At 52.0% G+C, this 14,060-nt stretch overlaps 5 protein-coding genes across 5 annotated transcripts; 2 read left to right on the plus strand and 3 right to left on the minus strand.

Moving 5' to 3' along the window:
• Window positions 1-1,794: 1,794 nt before the first annotated feature.
• On the plus strand, window positions 1,795-3,268 carry BP01DRAFT_358132 (GILT family protein). Its single transcript, XM_025575365.1, has 2 exons — window positions 1,795-2,563; window positions 2,643-3,268. The coding sequence occupies exons 1-2, from the start codon at window positions 2,139-2,141 to the stop codon at window positions 3,169-3,171; spliced, it is 954 nt and encodes a 317-aa protein (XP_025429937.1). The 5' UTR covers window positions 1,795-2,138; the 3' UTR covers window positions 3,172-3,268.
• Window positions 3,269-4,236: 968 nt separating this feature from the next.
• Window positions 4,237-5,085, minus strand: BP01DRAFT_358133 (uncharacterized protein). Its single transcript, XM_025575366.1, has one exon. The coding sequence runs from the start codon at window positions 4,795-4,797 to the stop codon at window positions 4,300-4,302; it is 498 nt and encodes a 165-aa protein (XP_025429938.1). The 5' UTR covers window positions 4,798-5,085; the 3' UTR covers window positions 4,237-4,299.
• Window positions 5,086-5,297: 212 nt separating this feature from the next.
• Window positions 5,298-7,656, plus strand: BP01DRAFT_393035 (putative MFS transporter). Its single transcript, XM_025578201.1, has 4 exons — window positions 5,298-5,783; window positions 5,860-6,533; window positions 6,636-6,703; window positions 6,759-7,656. Exons 1-4 carry the CDS (start codon window positions 5,399-5,401, stop codon window positions 7,429-7,431), a joined length of 1,800 nt encoding a protein of 599 aa, XP_025429939.1. The 5' UTR covers window positions 5,298-5,398; the 3' UTR covers window positions 7,432-7,656.
• Window positions 7,657-8,199: 543 nt separating this feature from the next.
• On the minus strand, window positions 8,200-9,245 carry BP01DRAFT_299909 (putative short chain dehydrogenase/oxidoreductase; the record flags this gene model as incomplete). Its single annotated transcript, XM_025571967.1, has 2 exons — window positions 8,200-8,879; window positions 8,975-9,245. 2 exons carry the CDS (start codon window positions 9,243-9,245, stop codon window positions 8,200-8,202), a joined length of 951 nt encoding a protein of 316 aa, XP_025429940.1.
• Window positions 9,246-10,783: 1,538 nt separating this feature from the next.
• Window positions 10,784-13,921, minus strand: BP01DRAFT_358134 (putative gamma-tubulin complex component GCP4). Its single transcript, XM_025575367.1, has 2 exons — window positions 13,556-13,921; window positions 10,784-13,487 (listed from the first exon to the last, which is right to left on the minus strand). Exon 2 carries the CDS (start codon window positions 13,470-13,472, stop codon window positions 11,067-11,069), a length of 2,406 nt encoding a protein of 801 aa, XP_025429941.1. The 5' UTR covers window positions 13,473-13,487; window positions 13,556-13,921; the 3' UTR covers window positions 10,784-11,066.
• Between the last annotated feature and the right edge of the window lie 139 nt (window positions 13,922-14,060).

Consider the following 14,060-nt stretch of genomic DNA (forward strand, 5'->3'; position numbering starts at 1 on the left):
GACAGACTTGATCTGCTATGCACTCACTTGCAAGTCAAGATGTGCTGCTTGTCATTCTACTGCTCACCCCAATCCCGCCTTGCACCGAGGGAACCATTGTGCAGTGGATGCCCATCCCACAGGCCCCCCCTACTATCAATGATCTTAACTAAAGCATACTCACAAAGGAAAGATTTGAGGTGAGAGTGGTAGCTCATCATCCCATGTTCGCCGCCCCTCCGGCCATGTGGAAGACGGTGGGGCAATTCATCCGTTATGCGTATCATGCCCGCCACGGCGCCGAGTCACAACATGGTGCTTTCCAAGGCCTTACTTGTGGAATACACATTTAAACAAACTTTCCCAATTTCGACTAGACAGCCGACTGGAGGAATTGCTGAGGTCGAGTCAGATGGAACATGCGCTCCGACCTCTCCGCGTCTGTCCTTCGTATAGTCTCCAGCATTGCCGACCAACGACTCGCCATGACGCCACACCTCGATGCCAATGCTCACTTTCGAGCTTGCGATGTGCTAGGGATTAGACCACTTGTCACTCGCCGGAGAAACTTCGTTCGCCCCGATTGGTTGACTGGGAAGTCTGGGTCAGTATGACTCCTCGCTTATTGTTGCGATATTATGACCTCGGCGCAGTGAATTCCAGTCGGACAAATTACAGAACACTGAAGGATGTCAAGACGGGTTGTCGGATAATCAAAGTGTCATCAACACCAGGTCTTCCGCTGTGGTGGAATGGAATGCATCAGGGCAGGATGCTCTGGACGTTATGGCCAGAGCTCCGAAGTCGGAGACTTCCTTGAGAGTCAGAAGAGAAATCTGGGCCCAGGGCAGAAGTGATGACTGGTACACTTGCGGAAAGTCCGGGCTCGCCAAGCAAATCGCCCTGTGATCTGCACAATAGGCTAACGGGTCCCGTCATAGCAGTCGCATATCTCTACCTATGTCCTTTAGTTATACTAATCTAGTCCCTTTGTCTGTTGACCCTTACTTAGTGTACACAGTACTCCGGTGAATCAGGAGCTCACCCATCAGTCCGGAAAGCTTCCCGTTTATGTCGCCTAGCGTGACATGCCTCGTCACCGAGCTCAGCATTAAGTATTTGCTTGCAGGCACTTGATCTGAGACACGTTAGTTCTATCTGACATTATACCTGCATGTGTTGCGGTTCCGAGCCCGCTGGGGACGTGCTCAGCAGAGGGTCATTTACTCTGGTATAAGGCGACAGAGGAGTCTCCCTGCTTTATGGCCAGCATACATCAAAAGGCTCAATGTTTCGCATGCCGGAGTTTTTTCCTCTCTGCAATCTGTTCAACTAACCTAGATTATTTCTCTGACCAAATTGTAACCATGAAGCTGGCATCCCATGCAGTTAAAAATGCTATTGATATGTTCAATCAATTCAAGATGACAGCAACATATGTCAATTACAATTCCAAGTTCTTGTACCGTATTAGGCATTGCATGATCAAGTCAGCATCCTGTGTCTGGCATTGATTGAGTTTGTCTGAGAGTAGATGAGGAGTCGTCCTCGAACAAGGTGTCAACCGCTGAACTGTGCTGGATCCCTAGTACTGATTGGCTGCATGAGTCATGAGTCTTGTGTTGTCCCACTAGGGCTGCTACGAAGCACGCCACTGAGAGTTGTGGTGCGTATGGGGTGCATTAGGCGTTGCTCCAGTGCTAGTTACCTAGTCCCAGCAGCATTGCTGCGACGATGCAACCTCAGTGTGTGATTCGCCCGATAAGCAGGGTATTTCAAGTACTGTATAGCTCGTAAGAGAAAACAGAGAAGGAGCGAGCTTTTCCAATACGAAACACACTATTCGAGGCTTTGGATTAGTTGATAATCAAATGACTACCGAAGTATACGTCAGCTTTGGTCTTGATGAGAAGGTTTGTTATGTTTCAAGAGTGAAGTTCTTTTGCGAGTGTAACGCAAGGTAAAATGCCGGGCCGCTGACTCGTTGACGACAACGGATCCCGCATCTCCCCCACTGCTCTCGTTACTCCGTAATAGTCCGTAACCTGTGATCTCACCCTTCCCCCAAAACATCCACTTCAATCTAATCCATCCTCAACTTTGCCGCACTACATTACCCACAACCCACTGTCCTTCGGAGGCCTACGATATCTATCAAAATGGGGAAGGAAGCCCGCGAGACCGGCTACGTGGAAAACGCCGACTCCGCCGCTCTTCATCCGTTCCGCCGCCGACGCGACCGGTTCGTCGTCCGGCTCGCCGCTTACTTGGGCGTTGTCGCTCTCATCGGCTTGCTGGTGTCCTCGACACCAATCTCCATCCGTCGCATCAATCTCTTCTCCTGTCACCGAGGTGAGAGATATGATGATGGCTCTGCGCTGATGGTCGCGGACGGTGAGGAGGCTCTTATGATGCCTCCACTGCCTGGAACTTTCTCCTCAGTGCAAACCGCCAAGAAAGTCCCCCTGGAGGCTCATATCATGAGCAAATGTCCTGATGCTCGGGATTGTCTGCAGCAGCTCGTTGTACCTGCGATGGAGCAGATTAGTGACAAGGTCGACTTCAAGTTGTCGTTCATTGCCGAGTGAGTCATGCCCAGCTCTTGTCCGGTCACAACTTCTCCCAATAATCAAAATAGTATCAAAGCTGATGTGCTGCCTTAGCGTCTCAAATAAGTCCACAGAGATACAATGCAAGCACGGCCCAACCGAATGCATTGGAGACATGCTTCTACTCTGTGCGGCGAATCTTCCTTTCCCCCCAGAGGGGGCCGAGGCCGCAGTCGGTTCGCTGTCCGCGCGTACTCCGACTATTCGGTCCCTTGGCTTTGCCAATTGTCTTGTTGGATCGTACTCCAAGATTCCTGAACGCCATCATGTTGAGCAATGTGCTTTGGAGCATGGTGTTGACTTCAGTGCCTTGAACAAGTGTGCTAGTCAGGAAATCGATGAGCCCGATGAAGGCAAGGATGACGGCCACAATGCGCCGCTTAGCGGCCTCGCTCTGTTGCGAGAGAGCGCCATTCATAGCGCACAGCTTGGTGTTAAGACAAGCTGCACGCTTCGGCTTGATGAGTCTGTCTGGTGTGTTCGCGACGGTGGCGTCTGGAAAGACTGCGCGAAGAATGGACAGGGCAGCCAAGTGTCAGTGCTTGTGGATGAAATCAAGCGACTATGGAGCCGATCCAACTGAATGTCTCTGACTGTATAATACGACATCGATGCCAAATGATGACTGACGATAACTTATTTTCTATCCTGGTTATTCTACCAGGATCTATCACCATTTGCTCCTGTTTTTGTCTACTCAATGTCTGTATAGTGATCTCAAAGTGCCTATGGCCTACTGGAATCTGAACCCCAAACTTCACCCTTTTAGACGTAGAGTCTCTATATTTGCAGCCACTTCTTAGTTCCTGTAATACTCGCATCAAGTCTCTTTCTGTGATCCAATAATTCTACCCTGTTCCTTTTCGTTCGTTTAGCTAACGCAACAGTTCCGCTTCTTTGCACCCCTTCATGAACTCTGCCGTTCCGCCAGGCACAGCACTCTTCTGCTGGGTACAGCAGTTACGCTGTACTAAAGTTTTTGAGACTCTGAAAGTCGTTAGCTTTCAGGCTGGGGCAGCACTTCGAGACACGACATGAACACTTCACTGAACCAGAAGTGACCCCACGACGACTAAGCTGGCGATGCGTTCGTTTCGTTCGTTCACTCACAGCTGGAGCTTTATTCCTCGAGTCACTCTTCACTCTTCTTCTCTGTTTCTAAGTCTTCATCGTTCCGAGGGCTATCCCAACAGGATTTTTGTTAAAACCCTCACATCCATCGTTCCGTAGGCGAGTACACAAAAGCTCCGGCTTTTGGATTTGCCAAAGCCAGAACGATGTCTGCTCTCCCCTCTCCGTCTTCACTGGCGCCACATCTTGACCAGAAGCTGGATCATATAGTGGCCAGGTGGACTGCGTCAAACCATGAGCCTTCTCCTCTCTTGCTCCATCTTTACCGCAACTCGCAGAACATAGATGCTCTCGTACGAATCATCAAGAACCACATTTCTGTCATTGAAAAACGGTCCCATGATGCTGCGGACGGCGAGATCAGCCTTTATGACCGGGCATTAGTCGCGATTGGTCAGAACGGATCGGAAATCGGCACTGAAGCACAGGACTTCTATCTTGCTGAGTTTCTTGGAGCTGATATATCATCCTCCGTCAGCCAGCAGGTCACCTCTGACTACATTGAGTTCAGCCTTGAGCTGGACAGAGGTACGATTCTCAGCACCGGATGCAAGCTGCATGCTAACACGGTTCCTTCGTTCTAGCTTTCGGCCTCGGGGACAGCGAGAGCGTGGGCGGAGCTGTCGGCGGCACTGACGACCCTAACACTGCTGAAGGAGACGCGGCTATACTGAACACTCCAGGCACGTCCGAAGGACCCATCAGCATCCAACCGAACATCAACCTCCTCGTCATCCGGTTCCGTCAGGCCAAGAACGACTTCTATCGTCACAGTGACACTAACACGGATACCGAGTCCTCGGTCCGCTTCCTGCGCGACACGGCGGAGAACGCGCTGCAATACCTCCGGGCCAACGGACGTTTCAACCACCCTCTCATTCCGGACCTTGAATATCACTTCCGCCTGGCCCGCGACCGCGCTGTGCAACTTACCGGAGGTCGCCAGCGCCGCTTCGAGGACCCTAGCCGTCGTGGCATGGCCGGAGTCACCTTTCGTGGCCCGCGCCGTAGAGACTTTAGGCGCTATGTTGGCGACCTGACTCCGCGACCTAGAGCTCGTGATACTGGTCGTCCCCATTGGGGATCTTCCTTCGAGGGACCCTCCAACAATCAAAACAACCACAGCAGCAATGACAACACCATGGAGGGAAGTCCTTACCCGTCGCACAAACGCAAGCGCTTGATCGATAGTTACCGCCCTTCGCGTGACAGCTGAGTCAAGACACAGACGGTTTGGGGCATGTGGGTTAGAGCTCGGTATTGAGATCAGGGGAGGTGCTTGGAGTTCTGCTCATTTCTGCTATCTACCGACCAGTCAATTTGCTCAAATTCACGGTATTGGATAAGTAGGTGCGGAGACGATGATATGGACACAGGGATGTCATTGTATGTACACGAAGAACTACCTAAGTTAACTTAATGTTTACTATTAAGCTGTTGAACAAGGGTGAATCACTGAAGGTCTTGGCTGCCGATCCCCGGCTCTTTAGTTTAGCTCAGGAGCTGCTGCCACGTGCTCGGGCGGAGGTGCTCTTATCGATCCTGAAGTCGACCTCTTCTTAACTTCTCTTGACTATCCTTTCGTTGTCATTGAGGTTACATGCATACATGACTTCGATTTTATAGACTTTATTCACAGGTCAAGGTATGATTTGCCTGGACCACACGCTCTCAAGCCAATGACCTCCTCACGCGCTGGTCCGACCGGAACCACATCTTCCCCTTTCGGCAGTGGGTCTTCTTCCGATGAATTTCTGTACACTCCAGCCTCCGACAGATCGGAGGAAGATGGCCCCTCCTCCCGTGCTGCTCGTCCGACTGCAGGAGCTCTGAGGGTGCAGACGGATTTCAGCAATGAGGATGACCGGTTGGGTTCTTCGGACGATGATATCGACGACGGATATGATTCTTATGATGATGATATCCGGCCAAGCTCCAGCAGGGATTCTCAAGATCTTCGGAAGTATACGCCCAGAGAAGAGCAACAGGTAGTCAAACGATTTGATCGCAAACTTGTTCCATTCCTGGCACTATTGTACTTGCTCTCCTTCCTCGACCGGTCAAGTACGTCCCAGCACATATCTCGGTGCCTCTATCTACAATAGAGTAATGGAACTACCACAACTAATCACTGATACAGACATCGGCAATGCAAAGATCGCCGGCTTGGAAGAGGACCTGCAACTTTCCTCGTCCCAGTACGAATGGCTTCTCACGGCCTTCTACATCACCTACATCCTCTTCGAATGGATGACGCTGATGTATCGACTGGTACCCCCGCACATCTACATCGCCCTGTGCGTGCTTGGATGGGGCCTCGTCGCATCGTTCCAATCGCTCGCCAGCTCTTTTGGCGCGCTCGTCTTCCTCCGCGCAACGCTGGGCGTCACCGAAGCCGCCTTTGGGCCCGGCGTCCCTTTCTATCTCTCGCTGTTTTACAAGCGGGAGGAGCTCGCCTTCCGCAACGGGCTCTTCATCTCCGCCGCGCCGCTCGCCTCGTCCTTTGCTAGCAGCCTCGCCTGGGTGATCGTCAGATTCAGCAGTGAAGGTCCCATCGCGCCCTGGCGCACCTTGTTTCTGGTAGAAGGGTTCCCCAGCGTAATTGTAGCGGTCTTCGCCTGGCTCTGGATCCCGGACTCCCCGGGGACAGCGCGCTTCCTAGACCCGCGCCAAAGAATGATCGCTCAGCTGCGCATGGAGGACATCAGCAGCAGCGCCAAGGGCCACCGCACTTCCTCCCGCCGACGTGACGGGTCATTCAACTGGGTGGAAGTCCGAAAGACACTCGCAGACCCCAAATCCTACATAACAGCCGTAAGTGATACCTATTCCCCCCCCCCCCCCCCCCCACCAACTTTCAAAACCCCAACCCCCTTTCCCCTTACTACGACCCTATAAGCTAACAAGCACAAACAGTTCATGTTCTTTAGCTGCAATGTCGCCTTCAGCTCCATGCCCGTCTTCCTCCCCACCATAATCGCGGAGTAAGCTAGCCTTCAGGTCTCCTCCCACCCCCATCTCCCTCACTAACCAAAACAGCATGGGCTACACCTCCCTCCAATCCCAAGCCCTAAGCGCACCCCCCTACCTCCTCGCCTTTCTCACCGTCCTGCTTACAGCCTACTACTCCGACCGCCACCGCACCCGCAGCCCCTTCCTCATCGCCCACGCCCTCCTCTCCGCGACCGCCTACCTCACCCTCGCGCTCACCGGCCATTACCACGCCTCCATCGCTAAACCCCTCCAGACAACAATCCGGTATTTGAGTCTCTACCCGGCCATCGCGGGCTTTTTCTCCGCTATCACGCTCATCATCACCTGGAGTATGGACAACCGGGACGCGCAGGAGGGGAAGGGCGCCAGCGTCGCGCTACTCAATCTCATTGGCCAGTGCGGGCCGCTGCTCGGTACGAGGCTGTACCCTGCTAGTCAGGGGCCGTGGTATGTTAAGGGAATGGGGGTGTGCGCGGGCTGTATGGTGCTCGTGGCGGGGTTGGCGGGGTTGCTGCGGGGGATGCTGAAGACGGAGAACCGCAGGAGGGGGAAGCAGGGAATGAATAAAGGAGGGGATGTTGAGGAGGAGGCGTTTGAATTGGAGAGGAGGGGTGGCGGGGAGGAGAGTGAGGTGTTGATTTTTGGAGAGGCGAGGAGGAGAGGCAGATTCAGGAGTCGGGGAGATGGGGGTGTGTTGGATGAGGGGTATATTCTTTGATTATCAGAATTTACTAAGGATGCGTGGGAATCTAGGGTGCATTTATTTAGTATGGTTGATGGGGCTTTTTGAGTACTTCATGGCTCTAGGGATTGGTTTTATATGGTTGGTGACGTATCGAATTGGGATATAGATTGCTCTCTGCTTTTAGTGGCTTGATAAGTTGTGTTGGGATGGCTGGTTTGATCCCCTATCACTCTTGAATTAGACGCAGTCTGCAGGTACACGAAAAGGAGACGAGAAGTCGACTTGAATCTGCCTGCGTCGGCCTCTGCTTCTACATGCGCGGAGAGGCCTCCGCTAGCCGTTCGTGCCATAGAAGAATTTTGGGCGGAGCGTTCGTTGTGTACATTATCCTCTAGAGCTCACGTTATCAGATTAAGTCTCGAATATCATATTGAAAAGAGCACAGACTCTGCAATGACAAGCTATTTCACGCAACAACGTTGTACTATAAGAAAGCAACGATTGAGTACGCAAGGCAACAAAGTGCACTATAAACACCAGACAACGTACTGAAAAAGCACAATCGTGTTCGTAACAATCTCTTTACCCACTCAATCCTTCAGACCATCTTCACTGACTCACCTCCACAGCCAACAGACATTAAGTATCAGGGTATCCTGCACCTCGCCCAACATCACTTCCCCAGCATCATTTTATCACTGCAATAGATTCGCTTCGTCCGTCCGAATGTATGTAGTAGGTATGTATGTATGTATGTATATATTATGTAGTATGTATACTTACCCCCCATGGGCGATGGCTTTACCAAGCGGTATGCCCCCCATCAATAACCAACGTACTCCCCGTCATGAAACTACTCGCATCGCTGAGCGCAAACAAGGCCGCTCCACGAAACTCCTCCGGGGTCGCCAGCCGGCCCAGCATATTCTCCGCCTCCCAGACGGCCCGCGCCGCGGGGTTCTGCTGGAACACCTGCTCGACCATGGGCGTGAGGATGTGGCCGGGACACAGGCTGTTGACGCGGATGCCGTGGCGGCCCCACTCCATGGCCAGCGAGCGCGCCAGCTGGATGACAGCCGCCTTGGAGGAGTTGTAGACGGGGGAGGTCATGCCCTTGTTGGCGATGAGGCCGCTCATGCTGGCCACCAGCAGGATGGAGCCTTTTTGTTGGTAGGCGAACATCTGGCGCGCGGCGGCGGTGGCGGCGTTGAAGACCCCCGTGTAGTTGATGGACATGACCTCGTTGAGCGCGGCCTGCGAGTGCTCGAGCGCCGCCTGGAGGTGGTTGATCCCCGCCGCCGCGAGGAGGCCGTCGAGCCGCTGGTCCTGCGCTGCGATTGTCGCGAAGACTTTGTCCACCTCGGCCACGTTGCGCACGTCGACGCGGTGGTAGTGCAGGGTGCCGCCGTAGGTGCTTGCGGCGTGGTCTTGAGCGGCCAGAAAATCCGGGTGAGGATTGTCAAGGCGGTCCAGACAGTGCACTAAATTTCGATTGCACATGTTAGTCTGGTTGGTCGGTAATTTGGCAATCGCTAACTTCAAAGGAAAAGAGGGCTGACTATGTGCCTCTACTTACCCTTCGCACCGGCTTCCATTAGAGCTTCGGCCATTGCTAGACCAAGCCCGCGTCCGCCTCCAGTAACGGCAAAGACCCGGTCTTCGAGGTCAAACTCGCGAAATCGACGGCCATTTTTCTGCTCGGGCTTCAACGACGACACACGCGTCTGGATGTGGTGCGTTCCATGGGGTGTCGAGGTGGTGGAATACGAGGCTCGAACAATAGGAAACGGAACGCTGAAACCTGCTCGAGGTAATGTCGAAAGCGACCGACGCAGCGTGGACCACATTATGAAAATGGGAGAATATGCGACTAGAACTAAGTCGAGGGGGCAAAAAAAGAAAAAAAAATAAAAAAAGGGATTCAAGAGCACACTACACGGCCTCAGTACATCGTCAGATTTTGGGCTTCCACTACAATCCGGATGAACCTGGAGTTTATACTCCTTATGACCCCATGCCAAGGTCAATGAATACTAGCCGACAGCAACCCGCGATAACTGTTGTACAAAGAGGACAGGGCCAAGGAAAAACCAGCTGGCCGCGTGATGGCATCAATGGGTCCGTTGGTGGGATCTGGAGCTACTTTCACGATGACTTCAGAACCCATGCTTGGCCATTGCTAGCTAAATTCCATGGTACAAGGACTAGTCCATGCATCGGCAATTCCCCGCGGCTCAAGCTTGCCACGGTGAACACGCGCGTCTCGAGGCAGGCGCATAGCGAGTTGATTAAGGCAGAGGTCGTGTTGAGGAGCTATCGTGAAGGTACCGTCTATTGCCTGGGTGGAGAGCCCAGCCAGCGAGCTCGATCAGTTTAGTTGATCGAGGGATGACGATCGTTTAGCAGAAAGGCCCACAAGGACGGGATTCCCGCGTATGGGGAGACCGAGCTGCTGGATCGAATTTAAACCAGACTAGCAATCAGATTCAACATAGCACGGACGGCGATCAATGCAGCTTGTAGCAGTAGCAGTGTCGGCTCTGGATCCCGGTCAATCCTAGTCTCACTTTCAAAGCGATAAGTTTGATTGGGAGAGACTCCCTCTGTCAATGTAGCGTGCCGAGAAGCTGCTAGGGAACAGGAATGAGAGCAGAGGAGCTTACCCCGGCTTGTTTGCCCGAGGCGCAATCCGTGGAACGAGAACCCCTCCAATGACGGTCTCGGCATCCTAAGTTAGTGATGGTGTCATGTTTGGCACACCCTTACAGCATCGAAGTTCCAAGGAAAATGGCACTTATCTCCGGCCATAACCCTTGCAGCTTGCGATTCCAACCTCGAAGATGCTGTCCCCCCGTGCCACAGTTATCGCATCGCTTGAACAGATGAGTTATCCACTCATCATTTCTCGTAATATGTTTGACGGTATTCGTATTCTTTGAAAGATTATAGTCCCCTCCAAATGTTTCGATCGTGTCTTGCTGGATTTTCTAGAAGGACAAAACGTTTTTTCCCACTTCATGAACCTTCCGAAAAATGACATCCCGAGGGCTCAGGGAAGGCAGGCAGTGCAGCGCGCCAGGCCGGCTGAAAGTTCCCTCATGGTCAATCCATTCCAGAATATCCTGTAGATTCCAGTGATCTGCCAAGCCTCTCGGAGGTTGATCTTTCGATCTCTCCTTGTGCTGAACAATCCCTTGCAGTAACACACGCCTCGGGCGATAGGCTGACTCAAGAGACGAGTCGACTCGAGTCAAGAATGTTTCGCGACTCACCGTGAGAGACTAGAGGGTGGAGATAAGAGAAGATTGCCTGTTTGGGTATCCCGTCGAATGGCCGACCGTGGATCACGTGCGATAATTGACTTTTTGTTCCGCTTTATTTATAGTCCATGCAGCAATTGTTCAATTTCTTTCAGACTGATGAGTTCAAGCTTACTTGATCCTCAAAGTAAGTAGTTCATGACTTTGCTGAAGCTTTGGGGATTCTGACGGTGGCGTATGCTGGGATCATGACCTCAAATGATAACCAGTATGAAGACGTGCATGTCGTCTCGTAAGGCTTTTGTGAGGACGACCGAGCATCTTCCGACCTCACGACTGTAAGCATAATTGACAAGAGCGAGTATTCCCTATTGAATGTGGCAAGCATCGTGGAATACACAGTATGCATCATGCGATACCCCCAATTGCGCCCACGCCAACAGAACCAGGTCCAATGCTCCCATTCACATTCCCGAATTCCAGTTTCATCAGGAGCCGGTCAACGCCGGCTGCCTTTCGCGGGATATAATGGCGGAATCCGGTTTCAGCACCCATGGACTGATAAGACCAGTCATCACCTTTGTCATTCACTATGTCAAACAACTGTCGCCCTTCAGCGGATCGGCTATCATCAATGTCTCGGAGACGTAAGACAACACCTCTTATTCCACCTTCGACATCAGCGCGTGCAGCATCAAGTGCTTGCCACAAATCACGTTCCTCTCCGGCATAGTCTACCAGAGAATCAATCACTCCTTCGTCTGTTTCTAGATCCATATTGCGTTGTATGTCTTCCAGGCGCACGATAAGCGCAATAAAGTGTTCGATGCTTGTGAGCAAGGACCTTAGCGCTTCCATAAAGGGCACATCAGTCAGGAACAGAGCTTCGACCAGAGTATAAAGATACCGACGGTGGGCAGCCGCTATAGTTTCCGGATCATGACGTCTGAACCCCGATGTACCGCCAATGGAGCCTGAACCCGGTGCGGGATGAGATGCAGCCGGAGTGTTAATTTGTCTGCTCTTCGACGACGATGCGGTCCCAGGTCGGGAGCCTGTAGCATATGTTGATTGGTGATTACCACACATAATCCATTCTCGAAAGTGCCGCCATGATTCATTGATGATTTCTCCTTGAAAATAACTTCCAATCTCAGAGAGCACAAACAAAGAACCATTAGACGTTGCCCAAACCGCTCTCATCTGCCGTAGTCGGGTATTGTCCCTTTGCCTGCTTTCTGCAAGTCTATTCTGACCATATGTAGTATTGCTGCGAGGCGGCCCCCAGGGCGAGGGATAACATCTTCGGAGGGAAGTGTGTTTCCAAAGGTCACCAAGGTGAAAATGAGCACGCCTTATGCCCAGGAGAAAGGAGTGGATTCTGGAGTACACAGACATATCAGAGGCAGAAATAAATAGGTCAAGAGGAGAATTTATGTGCATCGAAAGGTTCGTAGCTATGGGGAACAAAAGATCGTCGAATGATATGTTGGACAATCTGAGTCCTGGGTAGGCTTCTGTTGTAAAATGAGACGAAACCTCTCCTCCGTCACCTGTGCGCTCGTTGATTGTCAAATTAAGAAGCATCCTTGCGAGTTCAAGTTCATCATCTGCAAGATCCTCTTCGTTCTGCAATGAATAAAGCTCCGACAAAGCCTGAGCCAGAGTTGCGACCACGTCATTTTCCTTGATAGATGGACCTCCAATCTCAGCCGGGGCATTACTCTTGTATCTTGAGGTTGCGGTTCTCTGGCGCTTCTCATATAAACGGCGGTCTGCATGAGAGACAAGTGCTGTTGCAAACTCCCCTCGTCCTAGCAGCAGGAAATCGTGCAAGACGGACAACGTCTCAAGGACCTTAGATGTCGGCAGAAGTGTTGAGAGCGTGCTCTGAGACAAAGAAAGTCTTATGGAAACAACGACAGCTGATATCATGGTTGGTGTTATGGGTGACCTCAGAGCAGCAAGATGCTTAATGTGGTCCTCGCGTAGCGTGACTGGTGTCGTCGAAAGCCCTGTATCCTTGTTCGTACCTGAAGTGCCCCGTTTAATCCGAATGAAATTCAGAGTCTTGCCGATGAAAAGGATAGATGACGCCGTTTGAGGCAGCACAAATTGGGGCAGAAGCTTAGGGTGCATTTCAAAACTTGTCCCATTTGAGGGCTGACTATCGCCAATCGTGTTCGTTTCATGAATGAAGAAGTCGGATTTGCCGAGGATTGGAAGATTTCCATATAACAGCCACGTTGATAATTGCCTGACCCAGGCAGTTTCTGCAGTACTGACCAAATGAAGCGCAATCTCCCTCACATCAGCATAGCCCGTTTGGAGCTCGGCTCGGAGATGGTCAATCAAGGCTGCACCACTACAGGGTGAACCGGCCCCTTTCGTATCCGCAAACTGCATATGCATTACGATCTGCCATAACCATTCAAGTCGCCGCGTCCAGGGTGTAAATTCCCCGACTATTGTGGACAAAGGTACAATTCCGTAGCCACCGACATACCCGCTGTCCTCCACCAGGATCGCCTTCTCCACCTCTAATATCCTTTTTTGAAATTGACCAAGATGCTGCGCGCTGATGGCCGTTGAGACTGCACGACAGATGACGGACCCATGGGAGGCGGAAATCAACCCTGTATGTTGTCGCAGCTTGGCATGAAGTCGGCTCAAATGGGCGAGTGAGGAGAGGAGGGCTTTTTCCGGAGGAGAGACGAGCGGGAAGGCATCTTCAGCGACCAAAGACTCTTCACTTTGCGAATTGAAAAGAGTCGATGGCTGGCCTGAGAGGCAGAGGAGGATTTCGTGGAGCATTGTGGTGGTAGTTCCCTGAGCGGTAGCAAATTCCAAGTCAGATAATTATGAAACCAGACACCAACCATATGGGCGCAACAGACCTCAGAGACAAATCTCTGTCTCTCTTGGACTTTTGACGTTGCCAATAGAGGATTGAACGTCCCAGGAGTTCAAAGCGACACATGTAAAGATGCTGACATGGAGCTTGGCTAAGAGCAAGCAAGCTGCACCTCGCGCAGTATCGCGGCGCGTCGCGTGATCCACGAAAGTAGATGATAAACCGCAAAGCATAAATTGTCCAGTCAAAGGTACCTCAAAATGCGGACTGGTTCTCTATGCGCGTTGTGGTTGTCCCTTTCATAGGCATTCTCGGCAAGGTAAAAGAATCTCAATACAAGACAAACAACGTGCGGCGACGCATCAACAAAGAAAGAGTGCCTGGCGCGAGAGACTTCATCTTGCGGTCGGGACGAACCTCCCATCCACCTCCGATCTCTTCCCGCTTTCCTCAGCTGTTGCCAAAGTGTTGGTGCTGGCTTGTCCGCGGGGCTCCAGCCAGTCACAGCGCTTGAATTCGCTGAGTCATCGATCGCCGACAGCTTGTCT

This window comes from Aspergillus saccharolyticus, assembly GCF_003184585.1.
Source record: "Aspergillus saccharolyticus JOP 1030-1 unplaced genomic scaffold BP01scaffold_23, whole genome shotgun sequence".
NCBI lineage: Eukaryota > Fungi > Ascomycota > Eurotiomycetes > Eurotiales > Aspergillaceae > Aspergillus > Aspergillus saccharolyticus.

Coding starts and splice junctions, on each gene's coding strand:
- BP01DRAFT_358132 (XM_025575365.1), top strand. CDS start 2,139: ATGGGGAAGGAAGCCCGCGAGACCGGCTACGTGGAAAACGCCGACTCC. Junction 2,564..2,642: donor AAGTTGTCGTTCATTGCCGA/GTGAGTCATGCC, acceptor GTGCTGCCTTAG/CGTCTCAAATAAGTCCACAG.
- BP01DRAFT_358133 (XM_025575366.1), bottom strand. CDS start 4,797: ATGGGGACGACCAGTATCACGAGCTCTAGGTCGCGGAGTCAGGTCGCC.
- BP01DRAFT_393035 (XM_025578201.1), top strand. CDS start 5,399: ATGACCTCCTCACGCGCTGGTCCGACCGGAACCACATCTTCCCCTTTC. Junction 5,784..5,859: donor CTCCTTCCTCGACCGGTCAA/GTACGTCCCAGC, acceptor TCACTGATACAG/ACATCGGCAATGCAAAGATC. Junction 6,704..6,758: donor CTCCCCACCATAATCGCGGA/GTAAGCTAGCCT, acceptor TAACCAAAACAG/CATGGGCTACACCTCCCTCC.
- BP01DRAFT_358134 (XM_025575367.1), bottom strand. CDS start 13,472: ATGCTCCACGAAATCCTCCTCTGCCTCTCAGGCCAGCCATCGACTCTT.